The sequence below is a fragment of the Phacochoerus africanus genome, chromosome 3 (genome assembly GCF_016906955.1).
Source record: "Phacochoerus africanus isolate WHEZ1 chromosome 3, ROS_Pafr_v1, whole genome shotgun sequence".
Taxonomy (NCBI): domain Eukaryota; kingdom Metazoa; phylum Chordata; class Mammalia; order Artiodactyla; family Suidae; genus Phacochoerus; species Phacochoerus africanus.
Window position 1 is genome coordinate 132524005 of NC_062546.1, and position 27234 is coordinate 132551238.

At 41.4% G+C, this 27234-nt stretch overlaps 1 protein-coding gene across 6 annotated transcripts in view; it reads right to left on the minus strand.

The window, feature by feature from the left end:
- The window catches only part of ITGB6 (integrin subunit beta 6), a 128168-nt gene that overhangs the window by 20024 nt on the left and 80910 nt on the right, over nt 1–27234 (minus strand). For 5 of the 6 annotated variants that reach the window (XM_047772714.1, XM_047772715.1, XM_047772716.1 and 2 more), the window contains 4 exons: nt 14577–14666; nt 7285–7419; nt 6651–7068; nt 2173–2395 (listed from right to left, as the gene is read on the minus strand). In XM_047772714.1, coding sequence (XP_047628670.1) covers nt 2173–2395; nt 6651–7068; nt 7285–7419; nt 14577–14666 — 866 coding nt within the window. Of the gene's footprint in view, nt 1–2168; nt 2396–6650; nt 7069–7284; nt 7420–14576; nt 14667–27234 lie in introns of those variants that run through there. The other variant, XM_047772718.1, reaches the window with a different exon arrangement.

A 27234-nucleotide genomic window follows, 5' to 3' on the forward strand; every position in this document is an offset into this window, starting at 1 on the left:
TTGCAGAGCAAGCCTCTGAATTCCTCTGCAAGAAGGGCTTAGGAGCAGCAATCTTTGTGGGAGTGGGGATAGAAGTCTTATCTGGAAGTTGCCTTTGTTCTGCAAGCATATTGCATTTATCTAGGATATATATTTACTTGGAGTGGCTTTGCAAGGGGCTGCTGAGACTGTGGAAGCCCTTAAAACCTTTACCCCTTTGTGCAACCCACTGATGGCTGCCCATGCTAGTCTGGTACCTTTATCCTATAATAGAGTTCCGCTGCACCCTCTCTGTCCCTTATTATAACTGTCAGCCCAGATATCATTATAGTTTCTTCTTAAAATGTTGTCTTTCCAGGTAGACACTCAGCACCTGAGATGGCAGGAATTCAACTTAATTTCAATCAGCACTGCATGTCTATGGCTTAACATGATTCCTGGCCTATAGAAGGTACTCAATATTTTTTTGACAAATAAGTACGTGAATGAATAAATGGAAGAATGGGATCATCTCAAAACTAACACTGAGGAGATCACTCTACCTAATTCCTCAAATTTGAACTACTTTGACTATTAATTTTATATCTTATAAATCAGATTTAAGATTGAATCATGTTTCACAAAGGAAAACATATAACTACCAAAGGGCAAAGGGGAGGGGGAGGGATAAATTAGGAGTACAGAATTAACAGATAATATGCTACTATATATAAAATAAACAACAAAGATTTACTGTATAGTACATGGAACTATATTCAATATCTTGTAATAACCTATAATGGAAAAGAAACTGAAGTCATACATCTGAAACTACCACAATATTGTAAATCAACTATAGTTAAATAAATAAATTTTTTAAAAAGATCGAGTCATTGGAGTTCCTGTCGTGGCACAGTGGTTAATGAATCCGACTAGGAACCATGAGGTTGCAGGTTCTATCCCTGGCCTTGCTCAGTGGGTTGAGGATCCGGCGTTGCCGTGAGCTGTGGTGTAGGTGGCAGACATAGCTCGGATCCTGCGTTGCTGTGGCTCTAGTGTAGGCTAGCAGCTATAGCTCCAATTAGACCTCTAGCCTGGGAACCTCCATATGCCATGGGAGCGGCCCTAGAAAAGGCAAAAAGACACACACACACACACACAAAAGAAGAAGAAGAAGAAGATCGAGTCATTTACAGAGAAGATAAAATAAAAAGGTAATAGAAGAAGTACCTTGAAAGGACATTTTACATTAAATTCCATTCAAGTCTAACCCTATGCCCAGGCTTCTTTTGACTTATGTCCAGGAACAGTGACAGAGAAGTTTTGACACCTGGATAGTGAGTGACCACTGAGTGACTACTGAGAATATCGATTTTCTTACTTTGTTCACAACAGAAATGCAAATTCACAATTGCATTGTTCACCGTTTTGGATGCCAGAGTTAACGAAAATATGAACTGCTTAAGCACGGTTGCTGCATAACACATTATACTTGTAATGTCACAACACAGCCAATTTGAAGATTTACTTCACTTGACCTACAAAGTTTTCCCCGCTTCCATTAAAAAGTTAGCTGCCAACCAAAAAAAATAGTTTCTCTTACTGAGAAATAAAAAAATGTGGTGGTTTGTTGTTGTCATCCTTCCCTCGGTATAAAAGAAAATGTAATTCACAACAGCATGTAGAATCAGAAAAAAAGAAAGGTGCCAAGGAGCACCAGTGGTGAACAGAGAAGGCAGTGAAAGCCAAGATCATCTTTCTGCCTCTTGGACATTATGAATCTATAGATAGGCATGAATCAGGAAGGTTGGGCTATAAACTTCTAGGTAAGAAAGGAGCTTGTCTGTTTCCCTTTAAAAAAAGTACAGAATGTGAATGTCATCAGGCTACCCCTGGGGCATTCCGGATGTGTGGCTGGTATTGTAAGGGAGAGGCTATCTGATGTTATCAGGGTGGGACATCAGCTCACTTCCCCATTTTAGGCTCTTGCAGAAATGCAACATTGTGGTCCTGAACAACCAACACCTGGAGGCAAGTGAGAGGCTGATGTTCCAGCTGATGATCACAGGGGCTCAGTGGGTTTGTGTATTTTGATGGATGCTTGAAGACCAAATCCAGCAAAACCATTTTGAGCTCTGAGTTTATGAAATGTCATTGTAACCTGGATCATAATGAAACCTATGGACAAAAGACTGAAGACAGCAGAGACATTACCGTTTAGAGTTACAGGGATCGCCACAGGTGGGACAGCGTTCACAGGTGAGTCCTGAGGCTCCAGGGTTCGTGCAAATGCACTTGCCGCACACACAGTCCCCTCGACCGCTGCAGAGCACCCCATCCTCCGAGACGCACTGGTCCGTGCTGGTGGTGCAGTTACAGTACTCGCCTGTCCAGCCGCTCCTGCACACGCACTCGCCGCACTCACAGTCACCATTATCTGTAAAATAAAGTTCTGGGTTTCTTAGGGCTACAATGTTTCCAGATCTTGGGGGCCATCTTTTCTCTTTGCCTTTAAACACCGTCAGAAAGACTGAAGATATATGTCAAAGAGTGTTCTGCCTGTGTTTTACTCTAAGAGTTTTATAGTATCAGGCCTACGTTGAGGTCTTAAATCCATTTCGAGTTTATTTTTGTGTATGATGTTACACAATGTTCTAATTTTATTCTTTTACATGTAGCTGTCCAATTTTCCCAGCACCACTTATTGAAGAGACTGTCTTTTTTTCATCGTACATACTTGCCTCTTTTGTCATAGATTAATTGACCATACGTGAGTGGGCTAATTTCTGGGCTTTCTATCCTGTTGCAATGATCTATATTTCTGTTTTTGTGCCAGTACTATACTGTTTTGGAATGGGTGAGTAACAAGGACCTACGGTATAGTAAGGGTAAATCTACGCAATACTCTGTAGTGAACAGTATGGAAAAAAGTGAAAAGGAACGTATATTCCTTTTTAATTGTGAGAGAGGCATACTGCACAGTAATATAGTGCTTTGAAAGCAGTCGTAAAATGATATGAAAACCAACACATTATCAATTTTATATTAAATATCACTCATCTTACACCTATGTAAAGATAGACTAGTATCTACATATATTTTATGTATTCATGACATACCTTATTTATTTATTTATTCATTTATTTTTTGTGGCCACACTCACAGGCATATGGAAGTTCCCAGGCCAGATAATTGAATCCCAGCTGCAGCTGTGACCTATGCTGCAGCAGTGGCAACCCTGGGTCCTTAACCTGCTTAATTTTTACATGTAAGCTATCCTTTAAATTACAATTGCTTTATTTCTTCCTCAGCAAAAGGGGAAATGCACTTTCATGATAGGAAGGAATTTCTACATTGAAGTTTATTCTGAAAAATGCTTAAGGTGTACAAGTATTGTCAAATGAAATATGCACTTCCAAAGGCTGTGAAAATGTCCAAGTGTATCACTGCCTATAAGAATTATTTGGCAGGAATTCCTGCCATGGTGCAGTGGGTTAAAGATCTGGTGTTGTCTCTGCAGCAGCTTGGTTCACTGCTGTGACTCAGATTGGATCCCTAGCCCAGGAACTTCTGTATTTCTCAGATGTGGCTATCAAAAAAAAAGAAAATTATTTGGCAGAAATTTTAGGAAACCATTCCAAAATCTCCTTTCAGAATTTAAAACTCTCTTTTCTGTGGGCCTTCCAGAACCGTTAACCCGGTCACAAAAGTTGTTAATTGGTATCCACAAATAACCAATTATCTAAAGTACCTGTTCATACAATGACAACAAAACCTTCAAAATGGCTTCATGTAGAGGCAAGACGACAACCAAGGATTAAGAAGAAAATTATTGGGCTCTTCTTAGAGGGATAGATTTTTCTGGAATGCCATTGACTGATAACTATAAGTGCACAATGGCAGGAAGTTTTTTCTGTAATGCCATTTGTCCATTAGAGCTTCCAGTCTCTTAGAATCAAAATTTAAAAGACTAATGGAATTTGGGCAGGAGAAAAATCAATGCGGCCCTCTATCTGTGAGTGCTTACAGATGGATGGAAGAAGGTGCATGAAAGGAACATTGTGATAATAGCCCTTCAAAGAATCAGTGCATGGTAGAGTGTATTAATTGTAAAATAAATGAGATTTACATGAGAAGTGTAGCATAGTCAGGACTCTGTTGCAAACAACAGCAACCACAGTGTTCATGTTGATAAGGCCAGACACAATTTTATCACTGCACTAAGTGAATACCAGGCACATAATAGATGCTCTGTTATTCTTTGAACTCAAATGGCTGTACTTTTATTGTACCTCTTAAAAAAGGAAGTTACTTGCATTCCCGTTGTGGCTCAGTGGAAACGAATCTGACTAGCATCTATGAGGATGCAGGTTTGGCCCCTGGCCTCTCAGTGGGTTAAGGATCTGGCATTGCCATGAGCTGTGGTGTAGGTCACAGATGTGGCTGGAATCTGGCATTGCTGTGGCTGTAGTGTAGGCCAGTGGCTACAGTTCTCATTGGACCTCTAGCCTGGGAACCTCCATATGCTGTGGGTACAGTCCTAAAAAGACCAAAAAAAAAAAAAAAAAGAGAGGAAGTTACTGATAATAGAGTAACATCCTTTGAGATGTTTCTAAACACAAAATGGCTTTTGAGAAACAGCCATTGTTGAGGATTGGAAATTACCCCAACATGTGAAGGAAATGGGTGTTGGTGAAATTTTTTGAGTCCAGATGAAAAAATAATTGTATTTTCTAAAGAGAATTTCTTTGGCACTCACTGCATCTGATACAAAGAAAAGTGCTATTCTCAGGATATATGCATAACTAGGATGCACAGATCAGGTGATGCTTTGAATTTATGTCTGTGCGCATGTGGGATATAAAATAAAGTGAAAGACCATCAAGAAAATGGAAAAACTGTGTTGCATGGGTCTACACAGCCTCAGATCCCTTTCATCTCAGACTTAAAGGGCAAAATATAGGTGGGGGTCACTGTCGCTGTTATATTGTATTCCATTACACCTGGGAATTTTTTTGAAAGGCAAATTCAAAGGTCCTGAGCACCTATTTGATTAAAGATTTCTACTAGAAATGACACCTGGGATTCTGCTGAATATACTCTTTCCAAGACTTGGTGACGGCCTCTGTCTTCAGACTGTGTCTCTTCTGCCTCTTGGGAAAAGAGGACAGAGGATGGATGTGGGTTTGGAAACACACCCATTAGATATGGAAATACATCTTTGAATGAAAGGGGAGAGAAATGTGTCTCAATCTGAACAGACCCTAAACTTCTCACTCTCTGGGGGAGAAGAAAGAAGGGAGCCTCAGAAGAATCTATTGGCAGCAACAGCAGCAGCCAAGAAATGAAACGGAGATGCACTTCTAAGGTATCAGAGGCTTTTCAAAGAGCTTGGAATTCTTTGAGGCTTCTTTGCTCAGGCCGTTTCCCCTGAAAATTGGTCACTTTCATATGTTCCTGACAGTGTGGTTTGGAAACATAACTTGCTTAGTTTTCTCTAAAGATAATGACTTTCTGTTTTGAAATGCTATCGGCTCACGTTGTGGAAAAAAAAAAGACATGAGAGCTTAAATTCCACAGTCACGGTACCTATTGTGACACAAATCTGTATCATTTTAAAGTACATTAACACATTTGTAAGTCTTGTCTGATTAGATTGTACTTAGATATATACATATAACCCTCAGAATGATTTAGATATAGTCATGTTATATGTAATATATTCTTAAACCACAGTGATGTGACATTTACAAAGGATACTGAAATATAAATATTTCTCCTATTTAAAATTTTCCCCACTCTCAAAACATTCCAAGCAATTTTTCATTTTTACTCTTTCCATAGCCTTCTTCACATACATTATTCTTCATCTATATTAACACAGTGACTAACCTAGTATCTACCACATAACGGGTTTTAATACATATGCATGGAGTGAATGAAGGTCCTGAAAGTCCATTTAGTATTTTTGTGTCCCTCATCCTTTACAGTATGATCCATAAGCAGCCTAACTTTCCTTTTTTAATTTTTAATTTTTTAATGCACCTGTGGCATATGGAAGTTCCTGGGCTAGGGGTCAAATTGGAGCTGGACCTGTAGGCCTACACCACAGCCACAGCAACGCCAGATCCGAGCCGCATCTGCAACCTACACCACAGCTCATGGCAACACAGGATCCTTAACTCATTGAGTGAGAGACCAGGGATTGAACCTGTGTCCTCATATATGCTAGTCAGATTCTTAACCTGCTGAACTATGATGGAATTCCAAGCAGCCTCGCTTTTAATATTTCCAAAGTAATAGACATTTCAGAGTTGGGTCAGATGCCGGAAGCCTGATCCAGAATAGTCTGGAAGATAATGGAATTCAGTTAACATGAAGTTTTGTGAAATCTGGGTAATGACCAAAGAGAAGGCAAGTCCACATTTTACCTACTTACTTTTAGGGAAATCATAATAGAGATGTAAGTTCAGTTGGCAGAGATCTCATGCCTGGGGAATGTCAGAGCCAGAAAAATCATAAGAGAGGTTCAGTTGCCTTAGGTCTAAAGGTGAACCTACTTAGCTAATCAGCAAAATATTTATTGAGCACCTACTGTGGCCAGGTGGTTGTGGAAGGTGCAAGGGATTTAAAACACCTGCTTGATACCTGACAGCCGCTGTGGAAGGAGGATTTGGATATAGCCTACGTACCTCCGCAGAGCAGCCCCTTGTGTCTCACGCAGGAGAAATCATCGCATTGGCAGTAAGGCCCATAAATGTTTCCATAAGGAGACAAGTGGCAGGTGCACTGCCCACAGTAGCAATCGCCTCTCCCGCTGCATGAGAGGTGTTCGGGGGCCTCCCTGCAGGAGTCCATGCTCAGCGTGTCCTCCCCGCACTCGCAGTGAGGACCCATGTGGCCAGGGTTGCAGGCACACACCCCACACTGGAAGGAGCCGTTGCCGTGGTTGCATTTGGAGCTGTTCACCTCCACTTCTTTCTGACAGTCGCAGCTGCATTCTGGACTGACCAGGATTTCTAGGGCGTCCCCCAGCCCCACGGGCTTTACAATAACATGCCTGCTTCTTTTCTCACAGTTTGGTATCCCCACAGTCATGTTGAACGAAGCCTGGGAAAGAAAATACGAATTATCTTCTTCTAGCCACCAGAGTGCACGCGATGAAACAAAGCTATGTGAGGAGCAGCTTTGCAGAAAGTATTTATCAGGAAATTTTTGAAAACCGATGTTGGAATACTTGAAAGAAGTCCAGCTTGAGTACACTAAGGTAATGTCTCACAGATCATCTACATGTTTTTTCAGATGATGTATCAGCCATCTACTTACTGTGTCTCCCACCTTCATGTGAGAGCATTTCTTTTGGTGTGGGAAGGGAGTCCCGTTGTTACAGATGGCTGTAAATGACAGGTTGAGTCCTTCTGTGTCTCCTAACACTTCCAGCTCCACCTCAGACCGCAGTTCCTTTAGATAAGACATAAAGAGGTGAATGAAGACATAACCAAAAAATACAGCCAGGAGAGAAGAATCTGTGAATCACGTTCATGAAACAACAAATGAAGAAAATTAAGTTGGGTCAAAAAGAAATTCACTATATTACCAATCAAACAAGAAAGCAAGCAATACACACATACAATACACATGAAACACATCATATTTTATCAAATCTAAGATGCCATCAATAAGAGATGCCATAATTTTATGACAATTAAACTAAGACAAAATACCTTAGGATCATTCTGCAGAATATATGAATCAATGCCATTAGTCTATAATTGCTTTAAAAAATGGAGTTCCCATTGTGGCTCAGCAGATTAAGAACCTGACATAGTGTCTGTGAGGATGTGTGTTTGATCCCTGGCCTGGCTCAGTAGGTTAAGGACCCAGCATTGCTGTGTACTGCTTGCTTAATGGGGCTCACATCCACCATTTCTGTGGCTGTGGCATAGGCTGGCAGCTGCAGCTCCAATTCAACCCCTAGTCTGGGAACTTCCAAATGCCACAGGTGCAGCAGCAAAAAAAAATTTTTTTTAATAAAAATGATTTTATCCATTCTGAGAGTTTGGCAAACTTCTCCATTTCTAAGTTGCATTGCTTGGCATATAAAAGGCAAATCTTTTGCCTGTATCTCAGTAACAACATACAACAATAGTTTCCTTTACCTGTATCCTAAGTATTATCATTTTCTAGGTCGCATAAAGGAGCTGGTTGTTGCTTTGTAAAGAATATAGAATTGAGTCATCCAACACTGGATATTAGCTTCTCTGATCAGTATTTGCTCCCCTGTTGTTCTGTTCTGCATATACAATAACTTTTCAACATGGAATCTTAGTGCAAACTTGGAAGATATTTTAAAATGGTAATTATATTCAACATGTATAGTACCAGCAGTGCACTTAACAAATTGAAGTGACAACAGCATATACAGTTACTGCCAAGTTTATACATGTGCAGGCAATGAAAACTACATTATGCTCTCTACTCTTCTGACAACATTAGTAAGACATGATAAATTAGAAAAATGTATCCAGATTTAGAGAGGTTAAAATGTGGGAGAAACTGTGCCTTGCAATCAATCCTGGAATTTATAGAGCCTCTATTGTACATTTAGTAGAGAGCCATATCTGGGGGAATGTGTATAAGACCGGATTTCTGCCCTCAGGATGATCATCTTACTGAAAAAAACCAAGATGGAACCAAGTAAAGCAGTTAACAAATGTCTGCCAGTGTGCCATTAAATTACAGAAAAACTGTGCAAGGCTTTGGGAGAGTTCAGCAAAGAGGGCTGTCAGTGAAGGCTGAAGTGCTATAAGATCAGTCCTTAATGGCAGTGTTGGATTTAGAGGTGTAGGGGGGATGATGATGGTATTTCAGGCAAAGGGACCAGAAGAGAGAAAGCTGGGTGCCCGGAGTGGTATGGAATGGAGAAAGTGGGGCTCCGACCAAGCCTGCACACTTGCTGTCCCGGGAGACATTAGATCACACAGAGCCCTGAGGTTTGGAAAGATGAGTTAAGATTTATGGGAAACATTCCCTGAAGCTTTTAAGCAGAAGCCCGATTTACTGAAAAGACAGCTGCAAGGAGGTTGTCTGGAAGGTGTGAGCAGGACAGGCTGGATGATGTAATAGGAAGGGTTGAGTCAAGGAAGCAAGCATGTTACTGCATTCACCTGGCCTGAGGCGTGAGTACAGGACTGGGAGGTTGGTCTCTGCGATGCTGTGGGTGGAGAAGAGGAGGAGCAGACACAGGGCACACAGAAGGTAAAGGCAATGTTGTCCAGGAAGAAGACTGTCAAGGGGAGAGGATGGCAGAACTGTGTGTTTGGGGGGAAGCTAGTATTATTATTCGGACTTAATTCCTCTTTCTTTTATAAGAGAGAAGTCTGTATTTGGGGGGAAAAATGAATTGCTTAAAAAACAATGAAAACAAATAATAAAATATTATGAATTAAGTTATACTTCATATAAAGGATTTGAGTCCCTATACCAATTTCATTGATAGAATTTTAAAAGCAAGTTCAGCTTCACCTTTTCCCAAAATATAATTTTGCCAACTGCGTGGTCAGATGACCCAGCCTTCCTCCTGATTCTACGGTGCTGACTGTAAATTCTACCACTTCTCTTCCTTGCTTTTTTATTTGCCCTGTATGGTCCCCTCTTCTGTAGATGGACACAGGCTGACTTTTCACAATGTAGTCTTTATCAGAGACTAAAGTGTCATTTCTCAGTCATAAAGACTATTGCTATGATGTCTTAAGATTTCAAATTCTTCCATTTTATCTTCCAATTCTTCTATTTTATCTCCACTAGTTATATTATTCAGAAAATATTTACTGAGTGTCCGCTATGTACCAGATACTGTTCTAGTCACTTGGGAAACAAAAACCACAAAAAGGCTGCCCACTTGATTGAGTTTACACTCAACTATGGAAAGGCAGAAAGGAAACCACGCAATGGATAAGAAAATTACATAGCACCTGAAAGGAGATAAATGCAACAGAAAAAAAAATTAGTGTGGGGTAATGATGATTAAAAGAGTGTGTGCAGGGTGTATAGGCTGCAATTTTTAAAAAGTCGTCAGGTTAGGCAGGATTCATTAAGAAGGTGACATTTCAAGAAAGGAAGAGGAAATTAGCTGTGCACATACTTCTGAAGTGTTTCAGGAAGAGGGTGCAGTCAATGCAAAGGCCCCAAGGCAGGATCATGCCTGGCTTGTTCTGGGAACAGAACAGCGAGGAGGGCAGGGCTGCTGGACTGGAGCAGAGAGAGTTAGAGGAGAGGAATAGGAGGTGAAGTCAAAGGAATGGCTGGAAGGCAACATATCTGGAGGGTCCTAGTAGGCTGTTATAAAGAGTTCTACTTTTACTCTACATAAAATGAGCAAACAAACAGGGTTACGCACAGAAGAGTGATAGGGCTTGACTTAATATTTTAAAAGAAAATTCTAGCTGTTTCATTGAAAACAGAATGTAGGAAACCCAAAGGCAGAAACAGGAAACAGCGTTTAGGAGGCTTTTGCAATAATTCCAGTGAATGATGAGGGTGGCTCCAACCAGGATGAGGACAGTGGAGACAGCAATGGGGTCAAATTCTGAATAAATCTGGGGAAAGAGCCAATGAAATCTCCTGATGGATTAAATGTACAGTGTAAGAGAAAGAGGGGATGTCAAGGATTGATTGTTTCAAGGTTTGGGGCCCTAGCAATATGAAAGATGGAATTACCTTGGGTTGAGAAGGAGAAAACTATTGGCGAAGTAAGTCTGGGAGAGGCCAGTTTACTCTGCTGAATTGCCAACAAACATATCAAGCAACTCCTGGATATCTCCTCTTGGAGGTCTACTAGAGAAATACAGCATGGTGGTTGGGCAGCATGGGGGGCCTGCTTGAGGCCCATGATTGTGAAGTTAAAGTGAGAGCATGATTGTATGTTTTCTGCATTCCCATTCAGCTGTGCAGAGTGAGTGGACAGTTGGGTTTTTACCAGGACCACAGTTGGCCAACATCCTCAGAGGAGTGATAAGATGTGCGCTGGGGCTTGAGAGTGTGTCTAATGGATTTATGTTGGGGGGACAGGTGAAAGAGGACATCAAGGGGATGAGGAGCTGTTATGGGTTCCTTAGTAGATAGGGTTAAAAAAAATGGAGATCCTGATAGGTTGGAAGAAATATGAGGAGAACGAGTAAGAGTGAGCTGAAAAGATTGGAAATGGTGAGCAGAAAATGGATTGCATGCAGTTGAGTCTCTGAAGGAGTTTATTGCAAATGATACAGTTTAGGGTAGGACAAGAGAGTGGAGGTATAAGAAAGTAATTAAGGGGGAAGGGAATAAGATCACTTCAGAGGCAGAGTTCAAGAAACTAAGAGACCAGGGTACAGGTAGGAAATCATCAAGAATTAAGGCAGGAGTAGTGTTGGAGACAGTGGCACAGTGAGCTAATGAGAAATGAGGGATAGGACCTGAAAATCTGCAGATGACAGGAATTTGGAATAGTGAGTGACATAATCTGACCAAAATGAAGGAAATGTCAGCATTGATAAAATTGAAATATCACATTGGAAATTTCACCAGGAATATTTTGTTGTGAATTTCCCAAAGAATGGACATAGATATTTATTTGTATATTTTAAAAATCTTTTCATTCATTTATTTATTGAGCATCTTCTGTGAACCAGGCAACACAAAACAAAGTCACTTCCCTTCTGGAGCTTAGATACCAATAGAAGAGCTTAGCCTTGGGAGCATCAGTATTTCAGTAGTTTTATTATGTGCTTAGGGAGGGAAGGAAATTAGTGAATGATGGCCAGATGAGTACACATCTGGTATTTAAGGTTTTTTTTTTTTTTTCTTTCTTTCTTTTTGTGGCTGCACCTGCAGCATGTGGAAGTTTCCAGGCCAGGGGTTGAATCGGAGCTGCAGCTGCCAGTCTACACCACAGACACAGCAACAGCCAGGTTTTAGCCATGTCTGTGACCTATGCCACAGTTTGTGGCAATGCTGTATACTTAAGCCAAGGCCAGGGAACAAACCTGCATCCTCACAGAGACAGCGTCAGGTCCTTAAACTGCTGAGCTACAATGCAAACTCCTTAAAGTGTTTTTTTTTTGTTTTTTGTTTTTTTAATGTCAATATGGCACTGTAAAATACTGAGCTGAGGTCTGTAGTCGCTAATTATAAAAACAAATTGTTTGCCTCTGCCCCACTACAAGTCAGAAGCATTTTATGTTTTCTCTCAATGTAGTCTCTCTCCTTCTATTTCTTTTTATAGACTGGAAAGAAATCCAGTCTATGGATCCTATATTTTAAAGTCCTTTAGGATACATTTAAAAATAACAGAATAGAAAAAAAATCAGAGCTAGTGCCAAGATCTGTGTTATACCTCACCCAGCGGGTTGTAGAGTTTCAAAAACCACTCCAGAGCAAGATTGTTTGATATGAGTAATAGACTCTTCACATTTTTGAGACAGTAAAAAAGACATAAGATTCACTTCAAATGTTTGGTGCTTTGATTTCAACCACTCTGGTAAGTTGTGTGAATGAATGGGGACATAAACTGTGACAGAGCAAGCAGGGGTCCAGACAGGGCTGGTTAGATAGGAGTGGAAATATTTTTGACAGTTCACTGTTTTCCAATTTACTGAATTCCTTTGAAGATGTTAATGGCTAGCACTTTTGAGAGTCCTGAGCTAAAAAATGTTGAATTTGTTTTAATTCAGTGAAGGATTACCATGCGATTTTATTTGATTTTACACATTAAAACTTTACTGCATGAGAGAGAGGAAGGTTTTTATAGAATTTTGTTGACAAGCTTTCCTGTCTGGAAGAATTTCAAGCATGAACTGATTAACGTGGTGATTGATTTTTGATGTCAGCTAAGAAAAGTTTCTGAGGATACGAGTTAAAAAAACCAAACAGGAGTTCCCGTCATGGTGCAGTGGTTAACGAATCCGACTTAGAAACCAGGAGGTAGCATGTTCGATCCCTGGCCTTGTTCAGTGGGTTAAGAATCCGGCGCTGCTGTGAGCTGTGCAGATGCAGCTCAGATCCCGAGTTGCTGTGGCTGTGGTGTATGCCGGCGGCTACAGCTCTGATTGGACCCCTAGCCTGGGAATCTCCATATGCTGAGGGAAGCGGCCCTAGAAAAGGCAAAAAGACAAAAATAAATAAATAAATAAATAAATAAATAAATAAAAATAAAAACAAACAAACCCTCATCCTATAATTTTTAGGACCATCTGTATTTTATTCTTTGAGGAAATGTATTTCAGAAAAAATACCTTGCTTTTCCCTGGTACAGTGATTTTCAAAATTGATGGGCTGATGTCAAAATCACTGGGGTTTTTTTCTCAGATATGTAGATCTTCCTTTGAATCTGGACACATCTCTTTTTTAAAAACTTCCCAAATTGTTTGGAAATGCCAAAGAACCCTGGTTCAGTATACACTAAGTACCGGCATACAGTGCATAAGGGTCATTTATTTGTAATTTTATTTTATTTATTTATTTATTTTGTCTTTTGAGGGCCACACCCGAGGCATATGGAGGTTCCCAGGCTAGGGGTCGAATTGGAGCTGTAGCCACCGGCCTGCACCACAGCCACAGCAATGCCAGATCTGAGCCGAATCTGCAACCTATATCACAGCTCAGGGCAATGCCAGATCCTTAACCCACTGAGCAACGCCAGGGATCGAACCCGCAACTTCATCGTTCCTAGTTGGGTTGGTTAACCACTGAGCCATGATGGGAACTCCTATTTGTAATTTTAAAACATTAAAAATGAGAATTTATTTCATATTATGTAATTGCTGTTTAGAGCAAATGTTAGCCTTCTACTGCTTTATAAAAATTGTTTTTTCATTCCTGTCATAATTTAGGGCTCCATCTTTGTGTGTGTGTGTGTGTGTACTTTTTCTCTGTAAGTAAAGGCAAAGAGGGGATGATGATGATATTTGGAAACCAAAATAAAAGAGTAGGCAAATGGCCATCCACTGTTGATTAATTGAGTTATGAAATGGAGACAGAAAACATAGCAATCCTGTAGGTATGTATCTTATTTTAAGGAAAAATTCTGTCCTCAGAAACTAATTTACAAAGTCATGGCAAAAAGTACTGAATATATGTGCGCATATATATATATATATATATATATATATATATATATATATATATAAAACATAAAGCCGATGGAAAATTTCCCTGGTCCCACTTTGCAGAGAATCTACAAAGTGGCTTTTCTGGTATGCTTTGGTGTTTTTTCCCTTGAGTTATGATGTAGTCTCATTAAGCCTGTGTTTTTAGTTCTCATAGCTCTGTTACTTGCTGGCAATTTAAACTTAATTTTTTTCAGGCAGGGAAGAGGGGAGCTTAATTGTATGACTCATGAAAACATTTCAGTAGAATTTAAAAATTTTGCAGGTGACAGCACTGCTGTTGGTTATTACTATAAAAACAACCTCAACTTTATGATCAGGCTTATGATTTTTCTACCTCCAGCCCCACCTTCCAGGAAGAATATCTGTGTCTCTACCAACAAAGGAGAGCACATTCAACTGCTTAAAACATATCTTAATTTTTAAATACCAAAGGTATGCTGGAAAAAAGAAGCCAATTGTAAAGTATCATACTTCATAAGCCGAGATGATCAGCTGGAGAATGTTCCCAGAGTCCTTCTGAAGTACCCCTACTGTAGCTCCAGGAATGAGTTTTGCATAATTCTGTGAACAAAAAAAGAAAAAGTCAGCCTTCACTCACTGTAATTGAGACGCATTAAGTGTGGGATTCATTCTGTTGGTTGAGATCGCCTCTATTAAATTGGTCAGGAGAAAAAGCTCCTGATAAGAAACAGGTATTTGTTCTGAAATTGTAGCCCTGCCTCTGGCTGCTTCCTGTGCTCCAGTGGGAAACGAAATGGCCAGAAGTGCCACTTGGAACATCTAGTGTCTATGGTGGCCTGAGTCTAGGGCTGTGATTTATCTCACACTGGGAGTCAAGTCTCAAATAGAGACTTACAAAACATCTCCCACTTGTGGAACACTCTTTGTCTAAAAGATTCTAGGCAGGCTACCAGGAACTGCCTTCTCTTTTTTTGTAGCATTGCAGAAACCAAGGTTGGGTGCACTTGGGTCCTTCACCACTATCATGTCACCCAGCAGGTCATTTGGCCCAGAGGGCTTAGTTGTCAATCGCTCGGTGGAGCAAAGGAGTGAATTGTTTGGATGCTGGCTATTAACTCCCCTTTCGTTAGTGGGAATGAGTCCTAATATTTTAGGGATGTCAGTGATACTGAGGTTGGGTGGAATCATTCCCCACTCATCACGATTATGTGAATCAGAACTCAGCTCTAAGTTATCCACATTCAACACCTATGTTGCTTCCCTCAAGGTGTTGTTCCCACCAGGGGAGAATTCACAATATTAGTTCATCCTTTCAGGTACCAAACATGGCCAAGGGATATGTGTACATGTACAACTGAATCACTGTGTTGGCCAGTGGAAATTATCACATTTTAAATCCACTATACTTCAATAAAACTTCAAAAAAAAAAAAAAAAGAAAAAAAGTAAAAAAAAGAAAATAAAAAAAAAAGAAGTTCCCATTATGGCGCAGTGGAGATGAATCCAACTTGCATCCATGAGGATTCAGGTTCAATCCCTGGCCTTGCTCAGTGGGTTAAGGATCTGGCGTTGCCTTGAGCATTGGCATAGGTCGCAGATATGGCTCAGATCCTGTGTTGCTGTGACTGCAGCTCTGATTTGACCCCTAGCCTGGGAACTTCCATATGCCATGGGTATGGCCCTAAAAAAACAAAACAAACTAACAAACAAAAAAACATGGCCAAGGAATGCTGCATTGCAGAGAAGGAATTTTCTAGACAGCTGAAAATTTTCCCTTCCTCAAGTTCTATCTTTTACTTTATTTTCAAACAAGAAGTTTTCTAAAGTGTACAATTCATATTCTTGTCTTCTTAAATAGAGATATTTAAACTACTTTGATTTTTTATTGAAGAAAGTCATATTTATCAATATTAACTATAACTCTATAATCATTAAAGTCTTCTAAAATCTATAGATAGGGAGTTCCTATCATGGCTCAATGGAAACAACCCACAGTAGTATCCACGAGGACAGGACGCAAGTTCAATCCCTAGTCTTGCTCAGTGGGTTGAGGATCCGGCTTTGCTATGAGCTGTGGTGTAGGTCGAGTACTGGGCTCGGATCCTGCATTGCTGTGGCTGTGGTATAGGCTGGCAGCTATAGCTCCAATTTGACCCCTAGCCTGGGAACTTCCATATGCCGTGGATGTGGCCCCAAAAAGCAGAAAAATAAAACAATGAAATAAAATCTACAGATAGATCAGAACCATAGCAGGTGGACCCCAATTTCTATGATTTTTAAAAATGTGCTTGTTGTTATTTTGAAAAAGTTTTTGGCTGTGCCCATGGCATGTGGAAGTTTCCGGTCTAGGGATCGAACCCATGCCCCCAAACTGCTACAGTGATAAGGCTGGATCCTTAACCCACTGCACCACAAGAGGACTCCAAAACTTGCTTCTTTTTAAATCATTTCTATCTTCTTGTTAAGCCATAATGTATCACTCGCCTACCAGTTCACTCATTTATTCATTTATTGTTACATTCAACAACATCTCTTAAATAGGATTAATAAGAGATAATCACTCATTTTGTCAGCTGTGCTCTTCTAAATTGCTGTGTGCTGTGAAATCTGATGCCTGAATTTATTACAGCTGTAGGTAAAAAAGAGAAACAAGCTTTGAGTGAAGAATTTAGGGCATCCCCTATAGTTCAGACGTGATATCCTGTCTTTTTCCAAAGAAGATTTAAGTAGTTTAGAAAATGCACAAAATGAAATTAGAATTAATAACTATCATTAATTATAATCCTGATACTAAGTAAATGAATCAGGACAAGGGGAAGGAAGGATAACAATGTTGGAACAACATGTTTGGGGAAGAGGGTTTGTCGTGGCCCAGTGGGTTAAGAACCCAACTAGTATCCCATGAAGACACAGGTTCAATCCCTGGCCTTGCTCAGTGGGTTAAGGATCTGGCATTGCCGTGAGCTGTGGTGTAGGTTGCAGACACAGCTCGGATCCCATGTTGCTGTGGCTGTGGTGTAGCCCGGCAGCTACAACTCTGAGTTGACCCCTAGACTGAGAATTTTCATATGCCACAAGTGCAGCTCTAAAAAGCAAAAAACCAAACCAAACCAAACCAAAACAAAACACCTTTGGGATGTCCGAGGCACTTCAGACACTTGCTAGGGGTGGGTGCTTGAGTTAAGTTCAAACCTTCTACACCTCATATATGGAAAAAATGGGCTTTAGTTTTAATTTGTGGGTTTCATTTTTCATGATCGTGTTTAAGTTTGAAGCTGATGGAAATCTGAACTCTTAAAAAAGCGTGTGTTGTCCATCTGCCTTGACACTGTTTTATCATTGAAGGGGCTATAAACAGTAATGCAGGTAATATTCCTCCCATGACTTTGAAGCCCCCATCACTGCCTGTTGAAGGTGGGTCCACTTCTATTTCCCTGAGTTAGGTAGGACTTGTCAAGAACAAGGAAGGCACCGGTTCATTGACTTACCTTTTCAAATAAACACATGTCAAAAGGGCCATGAAGCATGAAACTTGTGGTTAACAGCAAATACCTAAATGGGAACTTGAATTTCATGCAAGTGGAGCTGGAATGTGTATAAGTTTGACTGGTCCCAGAAGAAAAGGAGGAGGGAAGCTTTCGAGATTGACAAAGAAACATTTAGGTCCTTTTGAAAAAGAATTTCAAGGCCCTTAGCTTTGCATGAAACCGCTGTTCTTGAAAAATGTCCTGGTATCCTCAAGGCTGAGATAGAATGGGTTAATTTTCCACAGCAATTGTTCAAGTGGCCTCCAGATTTTGGCTTGGTTAACAAAGCCAAGTCCATCTACTTCCTACAGCATAATTATGATCCTGCATGTGGTATGACATTTGGCATTTGGCTCTGAGGACAAGAGGTTTAACATTCATCATGTTTGCTGATTGCCACTAGAGCCAGGGCATAAAGGAGCTGGCAGCTCATGGCAGTACCCAAGGATGACACTGATCATTGTGGAGAGAAAGACTATTAATTAATTTCTGGATGCTGATTCCCCCCCCCCAAAAGCATTGCAAATAACTAACTAGGACCATGGACAATTTGGCTTCCTGATCTAACACTGCAAAAAAATTATACTTTAAATTTTGTAGTATTATGATTACTGTAAATATCATGTGTCAAATGCCTTTCTTTCACTAAAGCCCTAAAGTGCTATTATAAATTGTCCTGATTAAATATGTTTAATGTTAGAAAAAGGATGATTTTGCATGCCTGGATGTGATAAATTACAGCAATGTGACTGGAAATGAGCTCTTGGAAATTAGAAATGGTGAACTCTGAAAAGGCAATGTTGCATGAGCTGATTAGAAACGCAAACTCCTTTGCTTGGGCTTGAATTTCTTGGGCTTGAGTTCCCTGTTATCTGTCCATGGATTATCCTAATTATGGATTTTAGCCCTTTCTTCTCCACTCTGCCACCCAGGAGTTCCTGAGGTTGCTTTTCTCACTTGTGTTTGCAAGGTTGGCTTTATTTGCTAGTCTTCGCTTTCTTAACTTCCTTTGTCAAGCCTTATTTTTTTGTTCATGCTGCTCCAACCTCAAAAAAAGTTTTCTTATTTGTCCCTCAGTTTACATTCGATCCCTGGAAATCTCCCATTTGTCACGGTAGTGGATAAAAAATGGACAGGTGGTCCTTTAGCTGGGAAGGCCTCAAAGGCACTAGAGGAGTCTCTGAATTCACACCCACACACTCCAAGCTTCTCCCAGAGAGCTCCTCTAAGTTTGGGGCCTCTGGGTTTCTGGCTGCCAGAATCAGCCATCACTTGTGCGCTCCTGCTTGGCTAAGGGCAGAGGAACCACAGACACACATACCTGCCACACCAGGATGCTGGGGAGAGGCTGTGGATTGGTTTTCTCTTCAAAGAGATGCAGACTGAGGACCATGGCAGAGCCAGGCTGCTTTGGGCGCTGTCATGGCATTCTCAACCATAGAGGGGACAGCTCCTAAGGGCACCTTCTTTCCTGCTTTGACTGAACTTCCTGTTGGGTTAACTCTTATCTTCAAGTTCAGGGCCTGGCTATTCTGGGATATAGTTTATTATTAGCTGTATTCTTGCTAGGCACTGTGACTGGGTTTTGGCTTTGGATGGTGACTCTGCTGGAACTCCATGTCCTACTCTTGTGATATTTCTGCTATAGCCCCATGGGCTCCTCACCACCTCAGACTCATCAGCCACTGTTTTATACAGACCACGCTACTCATGTTCCTCATCAGAGGGTGGGAAGTCAGAAATCGATTTCCGTATATCTGATGGCAGCATTTTTTCTTTCCTTTTTTTTTTTTTAGGGCCGCACCCGAGGCATATGGAGGTTCTCAGGCTAGAGGTCCAATCAAACTATAGTCGCCAGCCTACGCCACAGCCACAGCAATGCCAGATCCCAGCCACATCTGTGACTTATACCATAGCTCACAACAACGCTGGATCCTTAACCCACTGAGTAAGGTCAGGGATAGAACCTGCATCCTCACGGATGCTAGTTGGGTTCACTTATCACTGAGCCATGTGGGAACTCCCCGCTAGTAGCATTTTAACCAAGAATTTGTAAAAACCAAATGTTTATTTTTATTTTTTTTTTTTGCTTCTTAGGGCCACACCTGAGGCATATGGAGGTTCCCACGCTAGGGGTTGAATTGGTGCTACAGCTGCTGGTCTACACCAGCATGGCAACACGGATCCGAGCTGCATCTGAGACCTACGCCACAGTTCATGGCAACACCAGATCCTGAGGGAAGCCAGGATGGAACCTGAAACCTCATGGTTGCTCCTCAGATTCATTTCCGCTGCACCATGATGGGAACTCCTAAAACCAAACGTTTACTGCTTCTCTTTAGGCTCTGTGCTTGCTTAACTCTTTCTGAGGAACCTCACTAATACGGAGGGATTTTATGCTCACTGTTTATTTTCAATATTGTAATATTAACCAAAATCACTTTAACTATGCTTATTACATTTTTTTTTTGCCAAAATACTTATATTAAAAGATTGGCTTGTATAGATAGAGAACCTACGATTATATATAATCAGTTCCCAAATATTTTCTCTAATCTTTCACAGTATTTGGGGGATCATTATCTTGTATCTCTTTGGTTTGCACAAACAGTATCTCCTGTTTGTACATTTTCTTACCCTCCTTCTCTCTCCCTCTTTCTCTCCCTCTCTCAACTTTACTGGCATATACCACACATGCACAATGTACAAGGAGTAAGTATACAGTTCAAAGAATATTTAAACAGTAAAAAAAAAAAAGTAAGCAAATATAGCCACCACCAAAGTCAATAAATAGAACATAATCGGCCCCTAGAATCCTGCCTTCTATTGCCTCCTAGTCATTACCCCTCCTCTAAAAGCCTACACATTATTTTGACTTTTATCACAATAGAAGCTGGGGAGAGATCTTTGTTGTGCTAGGGGTAACAAAAATATCTTAAGTGGGACACCAAAGAATTACCTATGATGGAAAAGACTGATAAATAAAATTAAGAATGTCTGTTCTGAAAAGATGCCTTTAAGAGAGTGAGAAGAAGCCACTGAGTGGGAGAAAATATCCATAATACATGCATCTGCACTGGCACCATAATGTCCAAACTACACCTACACATCAGCAAGGAAAGACATCTCTTGATAAAATAATGGCAAAACATAGTATTCCCATTGTAGCGCAGTAGAAATGAATCTAACTAGGAACCATGAAGTTTTGGGTTCCAGCCCTCACCTCACTCAATGGGTTAAGGATCTGGCATTGCCGTGAGCTGTGGTGTAGGTCACAGACGCCGCTTGGATCCTGCGTTGCTGTGGCTGTGGCGGAGGCAGGCAGCTTTAGCTCTGATTGGATCCCTGTCTAGGAACCTCCATAGGCCGAGGGTGTGGCCCTAAAAAAACAGAAAAAAAAAAGGAAAAAAAAGGAAAAACTTAAGTGGCAAAAGAGTCTATGAAAACAGTTCCAACATCATTAATCATATAAATTAAAACCATAATGAGATGGCAATGTGCGCCCCCCCTACAATGGCCACAATGGAAAAAACTAGCAATGCCCTCGTACACTTCCATCAGGAGTCTGGTACAACCACTTTGGAAAACTGACAGCAGCTACTGATGCTGTGCAGGAGCACACCCACCGCTCTAGCAGTCCCACCTGTAGGTGTTTCCGCACAATAGACACAAACCCATAGTGTATGGCTGTTCTGAGACAGGCAAACGCAGAGAGACACTTGTTCTTGCTGCCGTCCAGAGATGATTCTCAGCAATTAAGATGTCAGCTAAATCACAGAAAGTGCAGGTAGTTCTGAAATGCCCTCAGATCTTTCAAGGTGTTTGGACAAAAGGAACAATCATTTCCCACCTGGATTCCTCCTACCCTGGGATGGACCCACAGGAGGTGTACACTGGGCAAACTCCTCGGAACTCACGGCCAGCCTGCCTCCTTCTTTGTCTCTCTCCTTCCTCGTGAGCTGGTCCCAGGACCAACCCCTTCAAGTCCTGCAGCACCCATTCAGGGAGCCCCCCCCCCCCCCCGAAAGGATGGAGAGGTCCTCACAAGCTCCTGACAGCCTCAAGCACCTCCTGGTTTTTGACACCCAAATATTCAGAAGCCCAGGGCTCCTGAGCATCTGCGGTTGAGGGATTCTGTGGGAGCCTCAGGGGAGTGGTGGGAGTGCTGAGGAGGGGGGTCACATCGCTTTTTGTCTCCTCGGTCCTGCTAGGCTCACTTGGTCTGGTGTGAAGAGCCCATACTGCAGACAGGGCTAAAAGGCACCAGCACTCACATGACCCACTAACCACCTCAGTCTGGGAAAGAATAACTTGAGCAGACATTCCTCTCCAGCAGCATCACCTCTTCCATTCTCCACAGAAGCTCTATTATCTAAGTACCATTATTATCCACAGTAATATCCATTATCATGCCAAAATACTGAAGCCCAGAGAGTTTAAGTAAATTGCCTGAGGTCATCTAGCCAGGAAGTAATAGAGCCGGACCCACCTGCTATGCTCTGCCCTGGAGTTAGATCTCTTCGCCAGACCATTGATGTTAAGTGCCTGAAAATGGCCATCCTGGAGTTCCTGCGGTGGCTCAGCGGAAACAATCCTGACTAGTATCCATGAGGTTTCAGGTTCAATCCCTGGCCTCGTTCCGTGGGTTAAAGATCTGCTATTGCCGCGAGCTGTGGTGTAGGTCGCAGACACGGCTCCAACCCCTGTTGCTGTTACTGTGGCTGTGGTGTAGGCCAGCAGCTGTAGTTCCAGTTCAACCCCTAGCCTGGGAACTTCCATATGCCAAGGGAGTGGCCCTAAAAAGAAAAGAAAAGAAAAGTGGCCATCCTGGTGATGTCATTGGTGAGCCAGAGAGAGGTTAATGAGTAAGCCCAAGTTAACCAGATGTATTCACTTCCTAGGGCCGCTTCCTAGGGTGACTTAGAACCACAAACTGAGTGGCTTACAGCAGCAGAAATTTCTTGTCTCAGAGTTTTTGAAATCCGAAGGCAAGGTGTTTCACGCTCCCTCTGAAACCAGCAGGGGAGAATCTGCATTTGCCTCTTTCCACTGTGAACTGGAGATGGGCACTTGCCATCTGCCTCTACGGAGGTTGAACCATGAGCCACTGCAGCTGCCAACCCGCAACACCCCGTGAAAGGAGCTCAGGGTGGGGATCAGGAGAGAGGCCCTCTGTGCTCTGGGCAAAACTGACAGGACAGGTCTTTACATAGTTAGATATTTTTAGGAGAACATTTTATGAGCCTCATATCTGGAAAAGCACTAAAATCCTTCATGGTGATGACTGCTCCTTGTGAATAACAGTAACCTTCACGAGACTAGCAGTCACCTTCTGCAAAATGTGTGCCTGGTTGCCTGTACTTTCTCTCTTCACCCAAATCACATATACACTGACACGCACCCCGACCTCTTTGGAGCAGTATTTCAGAGCTATCTGAAATGTGTATTTTTGTTGTTGTCGTTTCAGTTGACACTAGCTTCTGATGGTTTGCTGGTAGTCATGGCTTTCTTTGGCTTGTGGATTCAGTCTCTGGCTCCGTCATCACGTGGTGCTCTCCTTGCTGTGTCTCTGACTTTGTGTCTCTTCTAAAAACACCAGTCATATTAGATTAAGGGTCTACCCTGCTCAAGTATGACCTCATTGTAAACTAATCACATCTGCAAAGCCCTATTTCCAAACAAGATCATTCTGCAGTATTAGGTGTTTACTAGGACTTTAATAGCTAATATGGGGGTGGGGGTGGGGGTGGACATAATCCAACGCATAAGATTCTGCTAGGGTTCTTTTGATTTCTTTAACCTTTAAAAATTTAGGCCTTTGTTTCAGCTGGAGAAGTGAGTACCTTGCCCATTCACAGAGCTAATAAGTGGCAGAAACAGGTCTTGACTTTAAAGCCAAGGCTCCCTCCACTCTACCTGCTCTCTCTGTGCAAGTGTTCATGGCCCTCAAGGAGGGTCTCATTAGAAGCTAAGATGGGAGTTTCCACCGTGGTGCAGTGGGTTAAGAATCAGACTGCAGTGGCTTAGGTCACTGCAGAGGCACGGGTTTGATCCTTGGCCAGGCGCTGTGGGTTAAAGGATCAGGTGTTGCCACAGCTGTGGCTCAGATTCAATCCCTGGCCTAGAAGCTTCCATATGCCAAGGGTTCTGCCATTAAAAAAAAAAAAAAAAGTTAAGGTCATAAGGCCTGGTATTTATATACAGGGGCTTAGAGATTATAGAATACTTTCCTACACAAAGTAAAAAGAAAGGAAGAAAAATGGTTGTGGCTGTAATCACTTTTACATTGAAAGACATCTTGAAAGAAACGTAGGAAGTTGTAAAAACAAAAAATGGCAAAAACCATTTTTTCCCTGGGGGAACTGAATTGCATTATTTATCTGGTTAAAGGAAAACAGCTCTTCGCAGGCAAAGGCTCGCTTTTATCAGGCAGTTTGCTTCTTCCAGAGCTGGGGGCCGGCTGGGTTTGCAGAAATAAGTCCTTCTGCAGGCAATCAGAAAGCTTTCTTCCCCATGAGGTCTTTCATTCTTGTGAGGTTTTATTCCACTTGTTCTCACGTTCATTATAGGTAAATGCAGGGCTCCCAGTATTATGCAAAAGTTTACCCCCAGGCTCCACTGAGTTTCTAAGACACCCAAGATTCCAAAAAGAATATGCAATTGTTTCTGGCACGAGGTAAGCATGCATGTCTGTCTCTGCATTGCGTGATAGCTGCTTTGCCTTCAGGCTTTTAATTGTCAGCATTCCACAGTCAGGCGGGCTGCGATGGGAGTGTGCTAATTAGATCAGGTGCTTGATCTTGAAGTCTGCACCGGCAATGACGAGGTAGCTGGCTTCAGAACTTTGGAGCACTCCCTGTCTTCCTCCCAGTCTGCCCTGGAATGTAATTATCTTGTCAGCCGAGAAGCTGCAGCGCACAGCTGAATGGATGCTCGGCAGCAGTAACAGAGTGATAAGGGGAGACGAATGGGCCCACCGTGCGTGACTATTCTGAGACAAACACACAGAGAGGCGCTGGAGAATGGAGGTGGAGAGAACAAAGGGACTACATTGCGTATTTGTTCCTGAGGATACCTCAGATCTTCCCTTAATAAGATTATCCTCTCTTTTGAGAGGGATTGCAGACCTGGGCTGGCAAATGCAAGTCCCAAAGCTTTGAAAAACTTCTTTTAAAAGGAGAAGAGACCTTGGGCTCAGTCGCTAGCAGACCAAAAGGCAGGTAATAAAACTTTGAAGAATGACTAGTAGGAACCCAGGGAAGGGACCAGAAATTAGAAAGCAGGCGTGTGGATGAGGGTGGCTAAAGCGGTCATGGAAGTGTGGGGGGTGGACCAGAAGTATCAGCGTCATGGAAGCTTGTGAGAAATGCAAACTCTCATTTTTAATGTTTTGAGAAAACGCCATACTGTCTTCCACAGTGGCTGGACCAATTTACATTCCCACCAGCGCACGAGGGTTTTCTTTTCTCCACCTCCTTGCCAACACTTGTTTTTTCTTGTCTTTTTGATGATAGCTATTTCTAACAGATGTAAGGTAATATTGCCATTTAGATGTGCATTTTCCTGATAATTAGTGTTGTTGAGCATATTTTGATGTGCCTGTTGGCCATCTACATGTCTTCTTTGGAAAACTGTTTATTCAGATCCTTTTTCCATTTGTAAATCAGATTGTTTTGCTATTGATTTGAATGAATTCTTTATATATTTTGCATATTAGCTCCTTATTGGGTATCTGATTTGCAAGTATTTTCTCCTATTCTTTGGTTGCATTTTCATTTTGTTAATGGTTTCTCTTACTGTGCAGAAACTTTACAACTTGATGTAGTCCCACTTGTTTATTTTTGTTTTTGCTTCCTTTGGGGTCAGATCCAAAAAAAATCACTGCCAAGACCGATGTCAAGAGGAGCTTACTGCCTATATTTTCTTCTAGGAGTTTTGTGGTTTCAGGTCTTACATTCAAGTCTTTACTCCATTTTGAGTTAATTTTTGTGTGTGGAAGATAGCAGTCTAATTTAATTCTTTCACATGCAGCTCTCCCATTTTCTCAACACCATTTATTGCAGAGACTGTCCTTTTCCCATGGAGTATTTTTCCTCCATCATAGATTGATTGATCACACTTGTGTTTGTTTATTTCTATCATATGATACAGAAATTCCACTTCTGGGTATTGCAGAAGAAAATGAAAACACTAACTCAAAATGATACATGTACCCCATGTTCATTGCAGTTATTTACAATACCCAAGATGTGAAAGCAATCTAAGTGCCCATCAATGAATGAATGGATAAGGATGTGTGTGTGTATACACACACACACACACACATATACATATAATGGAATATTACTCTACCATAAAAAAGAATCTTGCCATTTGTAACAATGAATAGACCTTGAGGGCATTATGCTAAATTAAGTCAATCTGACAGAGAAAGACAAATATTGCATTATTTCACTTATACATGGAATCTAAAAACAAACAACTCAAATCAAAACAAAATAAACACATGAAAAATCCAAGTTTATACATATAGATTATAAATCAGTGGTTACCAGAGGAGAAGAGAGGTAAGGATGGGCAAAAAGAGTGAAGGAGTCAAAAGGTACAAAATTCCAGTTATAAAAATATAAGCCATGGGATGTAGTGTACAGCCTGGTGCTAACAGTTGATAACCCTGTATTGCATATTTGAAAACTGCTAAGAGAGTAAGTCCTAAAAGTTCTCATCACAAGAAAAAAAAATTGTCATTATATATGTTGACAGGTGATAACTAGACTTATTGCACACTTGCACAGTGTATGCAAATATTGAATCCTTATGTTGTACAACTGAAAGTTATGTCAATTATTCCTCAATTTAAAAAAAAATTGAAAAAAATGCAAAATCTCAGGCCCCAGTCCAGACCTTCTAAATAAAATTCTGCATTTTAACAGACTCCTTGGGTGATTGGAGACACCAGGAGAACTTTAAAAAAACACTAATAACTAGATTCACTGATGCCTGAGTCACCAGTTATTGATTTAATCAGGTCAAGGAGTGGCCTGGGACTTGGGCTTTTTAGAAAGCTTTCTAGGCGATTCTAATGAGTACCAAAGTTTAAGAATGGCTGATATAGAATGGCCTGTCTACACCATTTCTGTTGTCAGGAGGATACTTTAGGGAAGCGCTCTGGCAATGGGGAAAATAAAGTTACCTTTTTTGTTTGTTTTTGTTTTTTTTGTTTTTTTAATGGCTGCACTCACAGCATATGGAAGTTTAGGGTCAAACCTGTGCCTCTATAGTACCCAAGCCACCACATGTGTATTCTTAACCCCCTGCACCACAGCAGGAACTCTGTAAAGGTGTTAAGTTTTTAAACCTATACACCCATAATTCACATGGGGTTCTCAACTTGTCATACACCCGTGATACCTATTCTCTACTCAACAACAAAAGTGGTGTTTCTGAAGGCTTGCTATCCCTGGACTAGCACTGTGTTTACTTCCCTTGGCCTTCAAGTTTGAGGAGTCTGGTTTTCGCCCACCTTTCCCTCCTACTTCAGTTCACACCAGGCTAACAAGCCTTTTTTCAGTTTCTCAAACACACTGAGCACTGAGTATTTTGCGGTCTCAGGGCCTTTGCACATTCCTTCTCCTCTTGAAA